At 44.3% G+C, this 19,248-nt stretch overlaps 1 protein-coding gene across 1 annotated transcript in view; it reads left to right on the top strand.

The window, feature by feature from the left end:
* LOC106598774 (transmembrane protein 65) overlaps nt 1–19,248 on the top strand; it is a 96,821-nt gene that overhangs the window by 56,065 nt on the left and 21,508 nt on the right. Inside the window, exon 6 of the mRNA XM_045696612.1 lies at nt 13,052–13,094. Coding sequence (XP_045552568.1) covers nt 13,052–13,094 — 43 coding nt within the window. The remainder of the gene's footprint in view (nt 1–13,051; nt 13,095–19,248) is intronic.

Here is a 19,248-nt window from a genome sequence, read left to right as displayed (position 1 = left end):
CAAGAGGTGTTGAGTGTTCCTGAATAGTCCAGTCTCAGTCTTGACTTAAATCTGATTAAAAATCTGGTTTGAATATTGCTGTCCGTCATTGATTCCCACCAAATTTACTGAGCTTGAAACAATTTTGACAAACACAATGGATATATGTTGCCCTAAGAGTTGTACAAGGTTGGTAGAATCTTATTCACATTGATTCACAGCTGTAATGGCTGCCACAAGTGATTCCACCCAGTATTCATGTCTTCATACTCTGGTGTGTGAAGACATATGCAATCAATTATCCTCATTTACAATTTCTTAGTAAATCCATTTTTATTAGTAAATCCATTTTTATTTTTAATTATTTCTCTATGAAAATGTGGAATCGGTTGTGTAGATCAATAGGGTTAAAAATCTGATTTTATCTCTTTAGATGTAATTTTAAAGCAGGAAATGTGAAGACTGTGCAAGGGGTTGTGTAGACTTTCACTAGTGACTATCTCAATACATGAAATGTCCATCTGAATGTAACTTGGCAATAGCCAATTTAATCCTACACTCAATTTCTAATTAAAGCCTTGGGTTGCCTCCAAAATGGCACCCTATCCCCTATGTAGTGCACTACTTATGACCCACAGGAGGTTGGTGGCACCTTAATTGGGGAGGACGGGGCTCGTGGTAATGACTGGTGCGGAATGAGTGGAAAGGTATCAAATACATGAAACACATGGTTTGATGCCATTCCATTTACTCCATTCCAGACATTATTGCCGTTCTCCCCTCAGCAGACTCCACTGTAATATGACCATAGGGCTGTGGTCAGTAATCCACCATATATAAATTAACTCTGGCCCTAGGAGGTCCGGAGCCTGCTGCACACATCTGATGTCCCAGGTCTAACTCAGTCCCTGATTACAGGGGAACAATGACTGGTGTCCCAGGTCTAAATCAGTCCCTGATTACAGGGGAACAATGACTGGTGTCCCAGGTCTAAATCAGGCCCTGATTAGAGGGCAACAATGAAAACATGCAGTGGAACTGACTTGGAGGACCAGAGTTGAGTTTGAGGGATATAGGGAATAGGGAGCCATTTGAGACACGCATTCTCTGTTTGTCCCCTGGTCTGGCTAACTGCCAGAACCTGAAGAGAGGGACAGATAGCGGATGATGAGTTGTCCCCTGGTCTGGCTAACTGTCAGAACCTGAAGAGAGGGACAGATAGCGGATGATGAGTTGTCCCCTGGTCTGGCTAACTGCCAGAACCTGAAGAGAGGGACAGATAGCGGATGATGATTATTCATGTGTATGGTAATATTCCTCTTCAGTCATCTGAATGACTAAAGCAATATCCTAGCCATTCACTTTAGGACAAGAGGTGATCATTTGCATTTTAACAGAAAGATTCAGCCTTCTTGAAACCAAATGACAGAGAGACAGTGCATCCCAAATGGCACCCTGTTCCCTATACAGTGCACTGCTTTTGACCAGGGCCCATAGGGTAGTGTACTATATAGGGAATTGGGTACCATTTGGGACTCATCCATAGCCTAGCTAGCTACCGTACCATAATACATCAGAGACTAATGAGACTTTAACAGAGGAGAACATATCAGAGATAAATGAGACTTTAACAGAGGAGAACATATCAGAGATAACTGCGCCTGTAACAGAGGAGAACATATCAGAGATAAATGAGACATTAACAGAGGAGAACATATCAGAGATAACTGAGACTTTAACAGAGGAGAACATATCAGAGATAAATGAGACATTAACAGAGGAGAACATATCAGAGATAACTGAGACTTTAACAGAGGAGAACATATCAGAGATAAATGAGACATTAACAGAGGAGAACATATCAGAGATAAATGAGACTTTAACAGAGGAGAACATATCAGAGATAAATGAGACTTTAACAGAGGAGAACATATCAGAGATAAATGAGACTTTAACAGAGGAGAACATATCAGAGATAAATGAGACTTTAACAGAGGAGAACATATCAGAGATAACTGAGCCTGTAACAGAGGAGAAGATATCAGAGATAAATGAGGCTTTAACAGAGGAGAACATCAGATTGTCAGATAGAGGATGGGGATAATTCACTCTCCATACAGAATATAATGACAAAATTATTTTATTCTGTGTCCCTCTCCCTTCCCTTTCTCTGGTCTTAGGGAGAGGGGAGGAGAGGGGAGAGAAGGAGAGGAGAGGAGGGGGGAGGTGGAGGTAAGGGAGATGGGAGGAGAGGAGAGGAGAGGAGGGGGGAGGTGGAGGTGGAGGTAAGGGGAGATGGGAGGAGAAAGGAAGAGAGGAGAGGAGAGGAGAGGAGGGGGGAGGTGGAGGTAAGGGAGATGGGAGGAGAGGAGAGGAGAGGAGGGGGGAGGTGGAGGTGGAGGTAAGGGGAGATGGGAGGAGAAAGGAAGAGAGGAGAGGAGAGGAGAGGAGGGGGGAGGTGGAGGTAAGGGGAGAGGGGAGGAGAGGAGGGGGGAGGTGGAGGTAAGGGGAGATGGGAGGAGAAGAGAGGAGAGGAGGGGGGAGAGGAAGAGATGGGAGAGTGGTAGAACCACCAACTGTTATTGAAATAGATATCAGCACCACATAAACTGTTATTGAACCAGATATCAGCACCACATAAACTGTTATTGAACCAGATATCAGCACCACATAAACTGTTATTGAACCAGATATCAGCACCACATAAACTGTTATTGAACCAGATATCAGCACCATATAAACTGTTATTGAACCAGATATCAGCACCACATAAACTGTTATTGAACCAGATATCAGCACCACATAAACTGTTATTGAACCAGATATCAGCACCATATAAATTGTTATTGAACCAGATATCAGCACCACATAAACTGTTATTGAACCAGATATCAGCACCACATAAACTGTTATTGAACCAGATATCAGCACCACATAAACTGTTATTGAACCAGATATCAGCACCATATAAACTGTTATTGAACCAGATATCAGCACCACATAAACTGTTATTGAACCAGATATCAGCACCACATAAACTGTTATTGAACCAGATATCAGCACCATATAAACTGTTATTGAACCAGATATCAGCACCACATAAACTGTTATTGAACCAGATATCAGCACCATATAAACTGTTATTGAACCAGATATCAGCACCACATAAACTGTTATTGAACCAGATATCAGCACCATATAAACTGTTATTGAACCAGATATCAGCACCACATAAACTGTTATTGAACCAGATATCAGCACCATATAAACTGTTATTGAACCAGATATCAGCACCACATAAACTGTTATTGAACCAGATATCAGCACCATATAAACTGTTATTGAACCAGATATCAGCACCACATAAACTGTTATTGAACCAGATATCAGCACCATATAAACTGTTATTGAACCAGATATCAGCACCACATAAACTGTTATTGAACCAGATATCAGCACCACATAAACTGTTATTGAACCAGATATCAGCACCATATAAACTGTTATTGAACCAGATATCAGCACCACATAAACTGTTATTGAACCAGATATCAGCACCACATAAACTGTTATTGAACCAGATATCAGCACCACATAAACTGTTATTGAACCAGATATCAGCACCACATAAACTGTTATTGAACCAGATATTAGCACCATATAAACTGTTTGCTGCAGAACCTGTAATATGGGCTGATATGAAGTCCATGAGACTAGCTGAGGGACACACACACACACACACACACACACACACACACACACACACACACACACACACACACACACACACACACACACACACACACACACACACACACACACACACACACACACACAGCTCTGTCAGCGGATTTCTTCAATCTCTTCCCATTTGTGAGCCCTGATGGAATTTGGGATGGGTACCAGCAGCAAACGAAGCTATTGACTCTGTGGAAACTGGAAACGACTGTCAGTCTATTGAATCCTGGGGTAGTTGAGGACTGCAGCATCACCTATGGCTGGTCTATGTTATGGGATAATAACATATTGAATCCTGGGGTAGCTGAGGACTGCAGCATCACCTATGGCTGGTCTATGTTATGGGATAATAACATATTGAATCCTGGGGTAGCTGAGGACTGCAGCATCACCTATGGCTGGTCTATGTTATGGGATAATAACATATTGAATCCTGGGGTAGCTGAGGACTGCAGCATCACCTATGGCTGGCCTATGTTATGGGATAATAACATATTGAATCCTGGGGTAGCTGAGGACTGCAGCATCACCTATGGCTGGTCTATGTTATGGGATAACTACATATTGAATCCTGGGGTAGTTGAGGACTGCAGCATCACCTATGGCTGGTCTATGTTATGGGATAATAACATATTGAATCCTGGGGTAGTTGAGGACTGCAGCATCACCTATGGCTGGTCTATGTTATGGGATAATAACATATTGAATCCTGGGGTAGTTGAGGACTGCAGCATCACCTATGGCTGGTCTATGTTATGGGATAATAACATATTGAATCCTGGGGTAGTTGAGGACTGCAGCATCACCTATGGCTGGTCTATGTTATGGGATAACTACATATTGAATCCTGGGGTAGTTGAGGACTGCAGCATCACCTATGGCTGGTCTATGTTATGGGATAATAACATATTGAATCCTGGGGTAGTTGAGGACTGCAGCATCACCTATGGCTGGTCTATGTTATGGGATAATAACATATTGAATCCTGGGGTAGTTGAGGACTGCAGCATCCCCTATGGCTGGCCTATGTTATGGGATAATAACATATTGAATCCTGGGGTAGTTGAGGACTGCAGCATCACCTATGGCTGGTCTATGTTATGGGATAACTACATATTGAATCCTGGGGTAGTTGAGGACTGCAGCATCACCTATGGATGGCCTATGTTATGGGATAATAACATATTGAATCCTGGGGTAGTTGAGGACTGCAGCATCACCTATGGCTGGCCTATGTTATGGGATAATAACATATTGAATCCTGGGGTAGTTGAGGACTGCAGCATCACCTATGGCTGGTCTATGTTATGGGATAATAACATATTGAATCCTGGGGTAGTTGAGGACTGCAGCATCACCTATGGCTGGTCTATGTTATGGGATAATAACATATTGAATCCTGGGGTAGTTGAGGACTGCAGCATCACCTATGGCTGGTCTATGTTATGGGATAACAACATATTGAATCCTGGGGTAGTTGAGGACTGCAGCATCACCTATGGCTGGCCTATGTTATGGGATAATAACATATTGAATCCTGGGGTAGTTGAGGACTGCAGCATCACCTATGGCTGGCCTATGTTATGGGATAATAACATATTGAATCCTGGGGTAGTTGAGGACTGCAGCATCACCTATGGCTGGTCTATGTTATGGGATAATAACATATTGAATCCTGGGGTAGTTGAGGACTGCAGCATCACCTATGGCTGGTCTATGTTATGGGATAATAACATATTGAATCCTGGGGTAGCTGAGGACTGCAGCATCACCTATGGCTGGCCTATGTTATGGGATAATAACATATTGAATCCTGGGGTAGTTGAGGACTGCAGCATCACCTATGGCTGGTCTATGTTATGGGATAATAACATATTGAATCCTGGGGTAGTTGAGGACTGCAGCATCACCTATGGCTGGTCTATGTTATGGGATAATAACATATTGAATCCTGGGGTAGTTGAGGACTGCAGCATCACCTATGGCTGGTCTATGTTATGGGATAATAACATATTGAATCCTGGGGTAGTTGAGGACTGCAGCATCCCCTATGGCTGGCCTATGTTATGGGATAATAACATATTGAATCCTGGGGTAGCTGAGGACTGCAGCATCACCTATGGCTGGCCTATGTTATGGGATAATAACATATTGAATCCTGGGGTAGCTGAGGACTGCAGCATCACCTATGGCTGGCCTATGTTATGGGATAATAACATATTGAATCCTGGGGTAGCTGAGGACTGCAGCATCACCTATGGCTGGTCTATGTTATGGGATAATAACATATTGAATCCTGGGGTAGCTGAGGACTGCAGCATCACCTATGGCTGGTCTATGTTATGGGATAACAACATATTGAATCCTGGGGTAGTTGAGGACTGCAGCATCACCTATGGCTGGCCTATGTTATGGGATAATAACATATTGAATCCTGGGGTAGTTGAGGACTGCAGCATCACCTATGGCTGGCCTATGTTATGGGATAATAACATATTGAATCCTGGGGTAGTTGAGGACTGCAGCATCACCTATGGCTGGTCTATGTTATGGGATAACAACATATTGAATCCTGGGGTAGTTGAGGACTGCAGCATCACCTATGGCTGGTCTATGTTATGGGATAATAACATATTGAATCCTGGGGTAGTTGAGGACTGCAGCATCACCTATGGCTGGTCTATGTTATGGGATAATAACATATTGAATCCTGGGGTAGTTGAGGACTGCAGCATCACCTATGGCTGGTCTATGTTATGGGATAACAACATATTGAATCCTGGGGTAGTTGAGGACTGCAGCATCACCTATGGCTGGTCTATGTTATGGGATAACATACGTATTGTGATTGAGAGAATACCTAACAGAAAACAATCTTCTTTTTTCCCTTAGATAAATTCATCTGAGCAGGAAACCTTTTGTTCTCTTGATTTTGGTTAACAAATCAAAGTTTATTTGTCACGTGTGCCGAATACAACAGATGTAGACCTTACAGTGAAATGCTTCCTTACAGGCTCTAACCAATAGTGCAAAAAAGGTATTAGGTGAACAATAGGTAAGTGAAAAAATAAAACAACAGTAAAAAGACAGGCTATAAAAGTAGCGAGACTATTTATTTTATTTTATTTCACCTTTATTTAACCAGGTAGGCAAGTTGAGAACAAGTTCTCATTTACAATTGCGACCTGGCCAAGATAAAGCAAAGCAGTTCGACAACATACAAAAACACAGAGTTACACATGGAGTAAAACAACATACAATCAATGATGCAGTAGAAAAAAATAAGACTATATACAATGTGAGCAAATGATGTGAGATAAGGGAGGTAAAAAAGTAGCGAGGCTATAAAAGTAGCGAGGCTATAAAAGTAGCGAGGCTACATACAGACACCGGTTAGCCAGGCTGATTGAGGTAGTATGTACATGGAGATGTGGTTACAGTTACAGCACATTGGCATTTCACTGGGCCCTTTACTATTTTTTACCACAGTTAAAATGAATTCAGATACAGTATAGTATTCCATGTGGAAGAAATGAATTCAGATACAGTATAGTATTCCATGTGGAAGAAATGAATTCAGATACAGTATAGTATTCCATGTGGAAGAAATGAATTCAGATACAGTATAGTATTCCATGTGGAAGAAATGAATTCAGATACAGTATAGTATTCCATGTGGAAGAAATGAATTCAGATACAGTATAGTGTTCCATGTGGAAGAAATGAATTCAGATACAGTATAGTGTTCCATGTGGAAGAAATGAATTCAGATACAGTATAGTGTTCCATGTGGAAGAAATGAATTCAGATACAGTATAGTATTCCATGTGGAAGAAATGAATTCAGATACAGTATAGTATTCCATGTGGAAGAAATGAATTCAGATACAGTATAGTGTTCCATGTGGAAGAAATGAATTCAGATACAGTATAGTGTTCCATGTGGAAGAAATGAATTCAGATACAGTATAGTGTTCCATGTGGAAGAAATGAATTCAGATACAGTATAGTATTCCATGTGGAAGAAATGAATTCAGATACAGTATAGTATTCCATGTGGAAGAAATGAATTCAGATACAGTATAGTATTCCATGTGGAAGAAATGAATTCAGATACAGTATAGTATTCCATGTGGAAGAAATGAATTCAGATACAGTATAGTATTCCATGTGGAAGAAATGAATTCAGATACAGTATAGTGTTCCATGTGGAAGAAATGAATTCAGATACAGTATAGTGTTCCATGTGGAAGAAATGAATTCAGATACAGTATAGTGTTCCATGTGGAAGAAATGAATTCAGATACAGTATAGTGTTCCATGTGGAAGAAATGAATTCAGATACAGTATAGTGTTCCATGTGGAAGAAATGAATTCAGATACAGTATAGTGTTCCATGTGGAAGAAATGAATTCAGATACAGTATAGTGTTCCATGTGGAAGAAATGAATTCAGATACAGTATAGTGTTCCATGTGGAAGAAATGAATTCAGATACAGTATAGTGTTCCATGTGGAAGAAATGAATTCAGATACAGTATAGTGTTCCATGTGGAAGAAATGAATTCAGATACAGTATAGTATTCCATGTGGAAGAAATGAATTCAGATACAGTATAGTGTTCCATGTGGAAGAAATGAATTCAGATACAGTATAGTGTTCCATGTGGAAGAAATGAATTCAGATACAGTATAGTGTTCCATGTGGAGTAAATTAATTCAGATACAGTATAATATTCCATGTGGAGTAAATTAATTCAGATACAGTATAATATTCCATGTGGAGGTGTGTCTGCTGGTCATATAGCTCTGCTGTATAATAGACTGTGAAGCCTCTCCCACTGAGATACTGCAGGGATATTTCAGGGAACAGTAGAAAGACAAGGCTGTGATGTTCTGGACCCAGAGCTCTAAAGTAACTAACAGCAGGCAGGGCCCAGAGCTCTACTATAACTAACAGCAGGCTGGACCCAGAGCTCTACTATAACTAACAGCAGGCTGGACCCAGAGCTCTACTATAACTAACAGCAGGCTGGACCCAGAGCTCTACTATAACTAACAGCAGGCTGGACCCAGAGCTCTACTATAACTAACAGCAGGCTGGACCCAGAGCTCTAATATAACTAACAGCAGGCTGGACCCAGAGCTCTAATATAACTAACAGCAGGCTTGACCCAGAGCTCTACTGTAACTAACAGCAGGCTGGACCCAGAGCTCTACTATAACTAACAGCAGGCTGGACCCAGAGCTCTACTATAACTAACAGCAGGCTGGGCCCAGAGCTCTACTATAACTAACAGGGTCCAGAGCTCTACTATAACTAATAGCAGGCTGGACCCAGAGCTCTACTATAACTAACAGCAGGCTGGACCCAGAGCTCTACTATAACTAACAGCAGGCTGGACCCAGAGCTCTACTATAACTAACAGCAGGCTGGACCCAGAGCTCTACTATAACTAACAGCAGGCTGGACCCAGAGCTCTACTATAACTAACAGCAGGCTGGACCCAGAGCTCTACTATAACTAACAGCAGGCTGGACCCAGAGCTCTACTATAACTAACAGCAGGCTGGACCCAGAGCTCTACTATAACTAACAGCAGGCTGGACCCAGAGCTCTACTATAACTAACAGCAGGCTGGACCCAGATCTCCACTATAACTAACAGCAGGCTGGACCCAGAGCTCTACTATAACTAACAGCAGGCTGGACCCAGGGCTCTACTATAACTAACAGCAGGCTGGACCCAGAGCTCTACTATAACTAACAGCAGGCTGGACCCAGAGCTCTACTATAACTAACAGCAGGCTGGACCCAGAGCTCTACTATAACTAACAGCAGGCTGGACCCAGAGCTCTACTATAACTAACAGCAGGCTGGGCCCAGAGCTCTACTGTAACTAACAGCAGGCTGGACCCAGATCTCCACTATAACTAACAGCAGGCTGGACCCAGAGCTCTACTATAACTAACAGCAGGCTGGACCCAGAGCTCTACTATAACTAACAGCAGGCTGGACCCAGAGCTCTACTATAACTAACAGCAGGCTGGACCCAGAGCTCTACTGTAACTAACAGCAGGCTGGACCCAGAGCTCTACTGTAACTAACAGCAGGCTGGACCCAGAGCTCTACTGTAACTAACAGCAGGCTGGACCCAGAGCTCTACTATAACTAACAGCAGGCTGGACCCAGAGCTCTACTATAACTAACAGCAGGCTGGACCCAGAGCTCTACTATAACTAACAGCAGGCTGGACCCAGAGCTCTACTGTAACTAACAGGGTCCAGAGCTCTACTATAACTAACAGCAGGCTGGACCCAGAGCTCTACTATAACTAACAGCAGGCTGGACCCAGAGCTCTACTATAACTAACAGCAGGCTGGACCCAGAGCTCTACTATAACTAACAGCAGGCTGGACCCAGAGCTCTACTATAACTAACAGCAGGCTGGACCCAGAGCTCTACTATAACTAACAGCAGGCTGGACCCAGAGCTCTACTATAACTAACAGCAGGCTGGACCCAGAGCTCTACTATAACTAACAGGGTCCAGAGCTCTACTGATCTGAGGGGAGGGAAATGGACGTGTCGGCTGATCTGAGGGGAGGGAAATGGACTTGTCGGCTGATCTGAGGAGAGGGAAATGGACTTGTCGGCTGATCTGAGGGGAGGGAAATGGACGTGTCGGCTGATCTGAGGGGAGGGAAATGGACGTGTCGGCTGATCTGAGGAGAGGGAAATGGACTTGTCGGCTGATCTGAGGGGAGGGAAATGGACGTGTCGGCTGATCTGAGGAGAGGGAAATGGACGTGTCGGCTGATCTGAGGAGAGGGAAATGGACTTGTCGGCTGATCTGAGGGGAGGGAAATGGACTTGTCGGCTGATCTGAGGGGAGGGAAATGGACTTGTCGGCTGATCTGAGGGGAGGGAAATGGACGTGTCGGCTGATCTGAGGGGAGGGAAATGGACGTGTCGGCTGATCTGAGGAGGAGAGAAGAAAAGAAGGAGAGAGAACAACTTTTGATGGAATTTCATTTTGAACACAGTGTTTCTTCACCCACTGTAATGAAAGTACCAGAGGGGATAAAGGAGGAGAATATCACTAGTTCTACCGTCTGTCTGTAATCGTGTTTCCTCACTGCTGTGTTTCTGAAATAAGCCTGCTGTGTTTCTAACAGTTAGACAAACATCTAAGAGAGTCTAACGGTACTGTACATAACATACAAAAACTACACCAGAGAAACAAAATGCTGAAGTAAGATTTTTGGGAGTTCTGAGTGTCTACAGGGGATTCTAAATTGGATAATGAATCATGTCTTCAGTTTTTATTGACAAATGAAGTGGAATCATCAGTCAAATCCAAGCTGAAGGCTTTATATTTAAACTCCAGCTGGTCATGTAACCTATTGTACTTCTCACTATCAACTTGTTCAATGTGATGGATGTGGTTTTGGACTTTTATTAGGCTCTGATCTTGTTAAATATGTCTAGTACACATTCTCTCCTTCTCTCTTTGGATGGCTGCCTAAAACCTGCAGAAGCACTGCTACAGTACTGCTACAGCCTGGGCTGCATCCCAAATAGCACCCTATTCCTTATGTATCGCACTACCCCATGGGCCCTGGTTATAAGTAGTGCACTATACAGGGAATAGGGTGCCATTTGGGACAGAACCCTGAGGCTGAAATAACAGCTGACCTTGAAACAGTTGTAATTACATTGGTCCTGCTCTCTCTCTCTCCTCTAATAAAGATTCACAATTAGTTTTAGATTCAGACTACTGTAACTGCACTCTTAGATAAAAGGGTTCCAAATATGTTCTTCGACTGTCCCCATAGGCAAATCATGTTTGGTTACAGGTAGAAACCTGGTTCCACATAGAACTATTTTGGGTTCCATATAGAACCTTCTGTATAAAGGGTACTACATGGAACTCAAAACATTTCTACCTGGAACCAAAAGGGTTCTGCCTGGAACCAAAAAGGTTCTTCAAAGGGTTCTCCTATGGGGACAGCTGAAGAAACCTTTTAGGTTCTAGATCCTTTGTTGGTTCTTAATCTTCAACACAGCAATTTTGTTATGGGCCGTTCTAATTTGACATTCAGTGATTATTTGGTGTTTGATATAGAAATACATAGATTGATGTGTTAACATGGGAATATGTTACCATTAAACAGACCCCTGTCCTTCACAGACTACATGACTCCTGAATGACCCTGCGTTGCCATGACATTCAGACCAATGATTGTTTCAGACTAACGTCAGTCACAGTAAGACACATCAGTCCTGTGGGCCATGATTCTGTCTCTCTCAGTCTCTGGAGAGACAGAAGTGTGCATAAACTGTTTTCAGCATCAAACTAGCAGAAAGAGCAGATTAAATCCATTAACAAACCAGCTGTTCGGTAATTCACATTTAGCTCTGTCCCATCTCATTTACAATGAATTTCTCTCTGTATTAGTTCAGGTGCATTCTGTCTAATAACGAGTCAGAGACATAGCCTGCTGTCTAATGATGAGTCAGAGACATAGCCTGCTGTCTAATGATGAGTCAGAGACACAGCCTGCTGTCTAATGATGAGTCAGAGACATAGCCTGCTGTCTAATGATGAGTCAGAGACATAGCCTGCTGTCTAATGATGAGTCAGAGACACAGCCTGCTGTCTAATGATGAGTCAGAGACACAGCCTACTGTCTAATGATGAGTCAGAGACACAGCCTGCTGTCTAATGATGAGTCAGAGACACAGCCTGCTGTCTAATGATGAGTCAGAGACACAGCCTGCTGTCTAATGATGAGTCAGAGACACAGCCTGCTGTCTAATGATGAGTCAGAGACACAGCCTGCTGTCTAATGATGAGTCAGAGACACAGCCTGCTGTCTAATGATGAGTCAGAGACACAGCCTGCTGTCTAATGATGAGTCAGAGACACAGCCTGCTGTCTAATGATGAGTCAGAGACACAGCCTACTGTCTAATGATGAGTCAGACACAGCCTGCTGTCTAATGATGAGTCAGAGACACAGCCTGCTGTCTAATGATGAGTCAGAGACACAGCCTGCTGTCTAATGATGAGTCATATGACTGACCTCTTACGAAGCACCAGTTCCATTACAATCAGTCAGGTGTGAAAAGAGGGTTGGTCGGTTCACACACCTTGTGTTGTTCCAGGAGCATAGTGAGAAATAACTCCATATACGACAATTCAACTCCAACTCTACACCGGGTTTTGTGTTTTAATGGATCTCATTGGAGAATACACCGACCTCTAACCTCTGACGTCATCAACCAGTCCTTCACCCAGGCAGAGCCATGACCTCCCTCTCTTCTCTCTCTGCAGCTGCTGCCCTGGGGAACCTTGTGTCGGACCTGGCTGGACTCGGGTAAGAAAAGGCCGATCAAACCAATCGTCTGTTAGGGCTGATACAGTCCCTGTTAGTGTCCTATTGTAGTCCTATTGCAGTCCTATTGTAGTCACACTGTGTACAGTCCCTGTTGGTGTACTATTGTAGTCACACTGTGTACAGTCCCTGTTGGTGTCCTATTGTAGTTGCTATAGGAAGATGGCTACAGTACTTATGTGGTTTCTGAGAACTCTCCAGACTTCTCCAAGCATTGTGGGAACTGATTATTTGCGGTGAACAACTGCAAAAAAGACTACCTGGAATGCGCCCAATGTGCTTATAGGTAAACAGTAAACCTGTCAGGCTGAAACTGGAGAGAGGTTAATGATGTCCTCTAACCTGTCAGGCTGAAACTGGAGAGAGATTAATGATGTCCTCTAACCTGTCAGGCTGAAACTGGAGAGAGGTTAATGATGTCCTCTAACCTGTCCGGATGAAACTGGAGAGAGGTTAAGGATGTCCTCTAACCTGTCAGGCTGAAACTGGAGAGAGGTTAATGATGTCCTCTAACCTGTCAGGATGAAACTGGAGAGAGGTTAATGATGTCCTCTAACCTGTCAGGCTGAAACTGGAGAGAGGTTAATGATGTCCTCTAACCTGTCAAGCTGAAACTGAAGAGAGGTTAATGATGTCCTCTAACCTGTCAGGATGAAACTGGAGAGAGGTTAATGATGTCCTCTAACCTGTCGAGCTGAAACTGGAGAGAGGTTAAGGATGTCCTCTAACCTGTCAGGATGAAACTGGAGAGAGGTTAAGGATGTCCTCTAACCTGTCAGGCTGAAACTGGAGAGAGGTTAATGATGTCCTCTAACCTGTCAGGCTGAAACTGGAGAGAGGTTAAGGATGTCCTCTAACCTGTCAGGCTGAAACTGGAGAGAGGTTAAGGATGTCCTCTAACCTGTCAGGATGAAACTGGAGAGAGGTTAAGGATGTCCTCTAACCTGTCAGGCTGAAACTGGAGAGAGGTTAATGATGTCCTCTAACCTGTCAGGATGAAACTGGAGAGAGGTTAATGATGTCCTCTAACCTGTCAGGATGAAACTGGAGAGAGGTTAAGGATGTCCTCTAACCTGTCAGGCTGAAACTGGAGAGAGGTTAATGATGTCCTCTAACCTGTCAGGCTGAAACTGGAGAGAGGTTAATGATGTCCTCTAACCTGTCAGGCTGAAACTGGAGAGAGGTTAATGATGTCCTCTAACCTGTCAGGCTGAAACTGGAGAGAGGTTAATGATGTCCTCTAACCTGTCAGGCTGAAACTGGAGAGAGGTTAATGATGTCCTCTAACCTGTCAGGCTGAAACTGGAGAGAGGTTAAGGATGTCCTCTAACCTGTCAGGCTGAAACTGGAGAGAGGTTAATGATGTCCTCTAACCTGTCAGGCTGAAACTGGAGAGAGGTTAATGATGTCCTCTAACCTGTCAGGATGACACTGGAGAGAGGTTAATGATGTCCTCTAACCTGTCAGGCTGAAACTGGAGAGAGGTTAAGGATGTCCTCTAACCTGTCAGGATGAAACTGGAGAGAGGTTAAGGATGTCCTCTAACCTGTCAGGCTGAAACTGGAGAGAGGTTAATGATGTCCTCTAACCTGTCAGGATGAAACTGGAGAGAGGTTAAGGATGTCCTCTAACCTGTCAGGCTGAAACTGGAGAGAGGTTAATGATGTCCTCTAACCTGTCAGGATGAAACTGGAGAGAGGTTAAGGATGTCCTCTAACCTGTCAGGCTGAAACTGGAGAGAGGTTAATGATGTCCTCTAACCTGTCAGGCTGAAACTGGAGAGAGGTTAATGATGTCCTCTAACCTGTCAGGATGAAACTGGAGAGAGGTTAATGATGTCCTCTAACCTGTCAGGCTGAAACTGGAGAGAGGTTAATGATGTCCTCTAACCTGTCAGGATGAAACTGGAGAGAGGTTAAGGATGTCCTCTAACCTGTCAGGCTGAAACTGGAGAGAGGCTAATGATGTCCTCTAACCTGTCAGGCTGAAACTGGAGAGAGGTTAATGATGTCCTCTAACCTGTCAGGATGAAACTGGAGAGAGGTTAAGGATGTCCTCTAACCTGTCAGGATGAAACTGGAGAGAGGTTAAGGATGTCCTCTAACCTGTCAGGCTGAAACTGGAGAGAGGCTAATGATGTCCTCTAACCTGTCAGGCTGAAACTGGAGAGAGGTTAATGATGTCCTCTAACCTGTCAGGCTGAAACTGGAGAGAGGTTAATGATGTCCTCTAACCTGTCAGGATGAAACTGGAGAGAGGTTAATGATGTCCTCTAACCTGTCAGGATGACACTGGAGAGAGGTTAATGATGTCCTCTAACCTGTCAGGCTGAAACTGGAGAGAGGTTAAGGATGTCCTCTAACCTGTCAGGATGAAACTGGAGAGAGGTTAATGATGTCCTCTAACCTGTCAGGCTGAAACTGGAGAGAGGTTAATGATGTCCTCTAACCTGTCAGGATGAAACTGGAGAGAGGTTAATGATGTCCTCTAAGCTAATGTCTCTCCTGTGTCTGTACTTTGACAGCACATCAGCACAATGAAGACGAGCTGTTCTATAATCTCAGTAAATACTGTCCAAAGACCAGTCAGTTTCCATACCAGGACCGTTAGACTCTGAAGTGCCAGTCTTGACCAGTTTCCATACCAGGACCGATAGACTGAAGTGTCAGTCTTGACCAGTTTCCATACCAGGACCGTTAGACTCTGAAGTGTCAGTCTTGACCAGTTTCCATACCAGGACCGTTAGACTCTGAAGTGCCAGTCTTGACCAGTTTCCATACCAGGACCGTTAGACTCTGAAGTGTCAGTCTTTACCAGTTTCCATACCAGGACCGTTAGACTCTGAAGTGCCAGTCTTGACCAGTTTCCATACCAGGACCGTTAGACTCTGAAGTGTCAGTCTTTACCAGTTTCCATACCAGGACCGTTAGACTGAAGTGCCAGTCTTGACCAGTTTCCATACCAGGACCGTTAGACTCTGAAGTGTCAGTCTTGACCAGTTTCCATACCAGGACCGTTAGACTCTGAAGTGTCAGTCTTGACCAGTTTCCATACCAGGACCGTTAGACTCTGAAGTGCCAGTCTTGACCAGTTTCCATACCAGGACCGTTAGACTCTGAAGTGTCAGTCTTTACCAGTTTCCATACCAGGACCGTTAGACTGAAGTGCCAGTCTTGACCAGTTTCCATACCAGGACCGTTAGACTCTGAAGTGTCAGTCTTGACCAGTTTCCATACCAGGACCGTTACACTGAAGTGTCAGTCTTGACCAGTTTCCATACCAGGACCGTTACACTGAAGTGTCAGTCTTGACCAGTTTCCATACCAGGACCGTTACACTGAAGTGTCAGTCTTGACCAGTTTCCATACCAGGACCGTTAGACTGAAGTGCCAGTCTTGACCAGTTTCCATACCAGGACCGTTAGACTGAAGTGCCAGTCTTGACCAGTTTCCGTACCAGGACCGTTAGACTGAAGTGCCAGTCTTTGGGTAAAAAAGGCCCTGGGTAGCTCTCTTTAGTGTGAGCTGCACATGAGGAAGATGTCTCACTGCTCTGGAGACAGTTGCTACAGAATGTTTAGCTTGAGATAATGGCCTCTCATAGTATCTGAGTTACACCATCTGCTTTAAACTGTCATTTATTCAAATCAAATCTAATTTTATTGGTCACATACACATGGTTAGCAGATGTTAATGCGAGTGTAATGAAATGCTTGTGCTTCTAGTTCCGACAGTGCAGTAATATCTAACAAGTCATCTAACAATTCCACAACAACTACCTAATACACAAAAATCTAAGTAAAGGGATGTAATAACAATATGTACATATAAATATATGGATGGGTCATGACCGACCGGCATAGACGAGATGCAATAGACGGTGCCACCGACGCGGCCCGCTACCAAGCTTAATGCTATAACTTGGAGGGTACAATGGTGTCTTACATAGGTGTTCCTCTTGTCCAGATGCGATAGGGCAGTGTGATGGCGATTGCATCGTCTGTGGACCTATTGGGGCGGTATGCAAATTGCAGTGGGTCTAGGGTGACAGGTAAGGTGGAAGTGATATGATCCTTGACTAGTCTCTCAAAACACTTCATGATGACAGAAGTGAGTGCTACTGGGCGATAGTCATTCAGTTCAGTTACCTTTGCCTTCTTGTGTACAGGAACAATGGTGACAATCTTGAAGCATGTGGGGACAGCAGACTGGGATAGGGAGAAATTGAGTATGTCCGTAAACACACCAGCCGCTGGTCTGCGCATGCTCTGAGGACGCGGCTAGGGATGCCGTCTGGGCCGGCAGCCTTGCGAGGGTTACCCCGTTTGAATATCTTACTCACGTCGGCCACAGAGAAGGAGGTGGGGGTGGTGCAGTCCTTGGTAGCGGGACGCGTCGGTGGCACTGTAATATCCTCAAAGCGGGCAAAGAAGGTGTTGAGTTTGTCTGGAAGCAAGACATCGGTGTCCGTGACGTGGCTGGTTTTCTTTTTGTAGTCCATGATTGCCTGTAGACCCTGCCACATACGTCTCGTGTCTGAATTGCGACTCCACTTTGTCCCTATACTGACATTTCGCTTGTTTGATTGTCTTGCGGAGGGTATAACTACACTGTTTGTATTCGGCCATATTCCCGGTCATCTTTCCATGGTTAAATGTGGTGGTTCTCGCTTTCAGTTTTGCGCGAATGCCACCATCTATCCACCGTTTCTGGTTAGGGTAGTAATAGCCACAGTGGGAACAACATCTCCTATGCACTTCCTTATTGTCACTGTCTTTGTACAAGAGCCTCCAACATCATCACAGACCAATGTTAGAACCACTGTAACAGAATCTGTTAGACAGTGACAGCCAAAGGTAGTTCCTTTCACCAGTTGCTGCGTGAGTGCTTGAGCTAATGTCCTGTCATTGTCCCTGTTTTACCCATGTGGTTTTGTACAGGAAATAATCATGACTTATTGCCAGTTAGTCATTGGTGCGGCTGGCTTCCGGGTTAAGTGGGCATTGTGTCAAGAAGCAGTGCGGCTAGGTTGGGTTGTGTTTAGGAGGAAGCACGGCTCTCGAACTTCCTCTCTCCCGAGTCCCTACAGGAGTTGCAGCAAAGAGACAAGACTGTAACTACCAATTGGATACCATGAAATTGGGGAGAAAAGGGGTAAAAAAACACAAAGAAAACTGATCTGGGACCAGGCTAGAACTGATCTGGGACCAGGCTACAACAGATCTGGGACCAGGCTACAACAGATCTGGGACCAGGCAACAAACAGATCTGGGACCAGGCTACCACAGATCTGGGACCAGGCTACCACAGATCTGGGACCAGGCTACAACAGATCTGGGACCAGGCTACAACAGATCTGGGACCAGGCTACAACAGATCTGGGACCAGGCTTCAACAGATCTGGGACCAGTCTAGAGCAGATATGGGACCAGTCCACAACAGATCTGGGACCAGTCCACAACAGATCTGGGACCAGGCTAAAACAGATCTGGGACCAGGCTACAACAGATCTGAGACCAGGCTACAACAGATCTGGGACCAGGCTTCAACAGATCTGAGACCAGGCTACAACAGATCTGGGACAAGGCTACAACAGATCTGAGACCAGACTACAACAGATCTGGTACAAGGCAGATCTGGGACCAGGCTAAAACCTGGGACAAGGCTACAACAGATCTGAGACCAGGCTAAAACAGATCTGGGACAAGGCTACAACAGATCTGAGACCAGGCTACAAATGATCTGGGACCAGGCTACAACAGATCTGGGACCAGGCAAGAGCTAAGCTACCTGTGACTAAATGTTTCCTATTGGCCTTGTTGTCAGCATTATGGTGAATTATAGAATAAAGTATTTGTTTTGTATTCTCTGCAGTCCTTTTTCTATGACTGGTGACAGAGAGGATTGTAGATGTCTGCTTGTAGATGTTTGATTTCCCAGATGTCGTGTAATCTGCTGCTGTCTCTTTCTGACATCTGTAATTTGATGTATGAGTCATTTATTTTAACAGCAGTCAGCTGCTGTGGCCGTGGCTTCAGCCTCTCCTCTGTTAGCTTGGTTTGACCTGGGGCTCCACAGCCTCTCCTCTGTTAGCTTGGTTTGACCTGGGGCTCCACAGCCTCTCCTCTGTTAGCTTG

The sequence above is a fragment of the Salmo salar genome, chromosome ssa02 (assembly GCF_905237065.1).
Source record: "Salmo salar chromosome ssa02, Ssal_v3.1, whole genome shotgun sequence".
NCBI classification, from domain to species: domain Eukaryota; kingdom Metazoa; phylum Chordata; class Actinopteri; order Salmoniformes; family Salmonidae; genus Salmo; species Salmo salar.
Note: the sequence above shows the minus strand (reverse complement) of the source record. Positions and strands in the feature narration are given on the sequence as shown.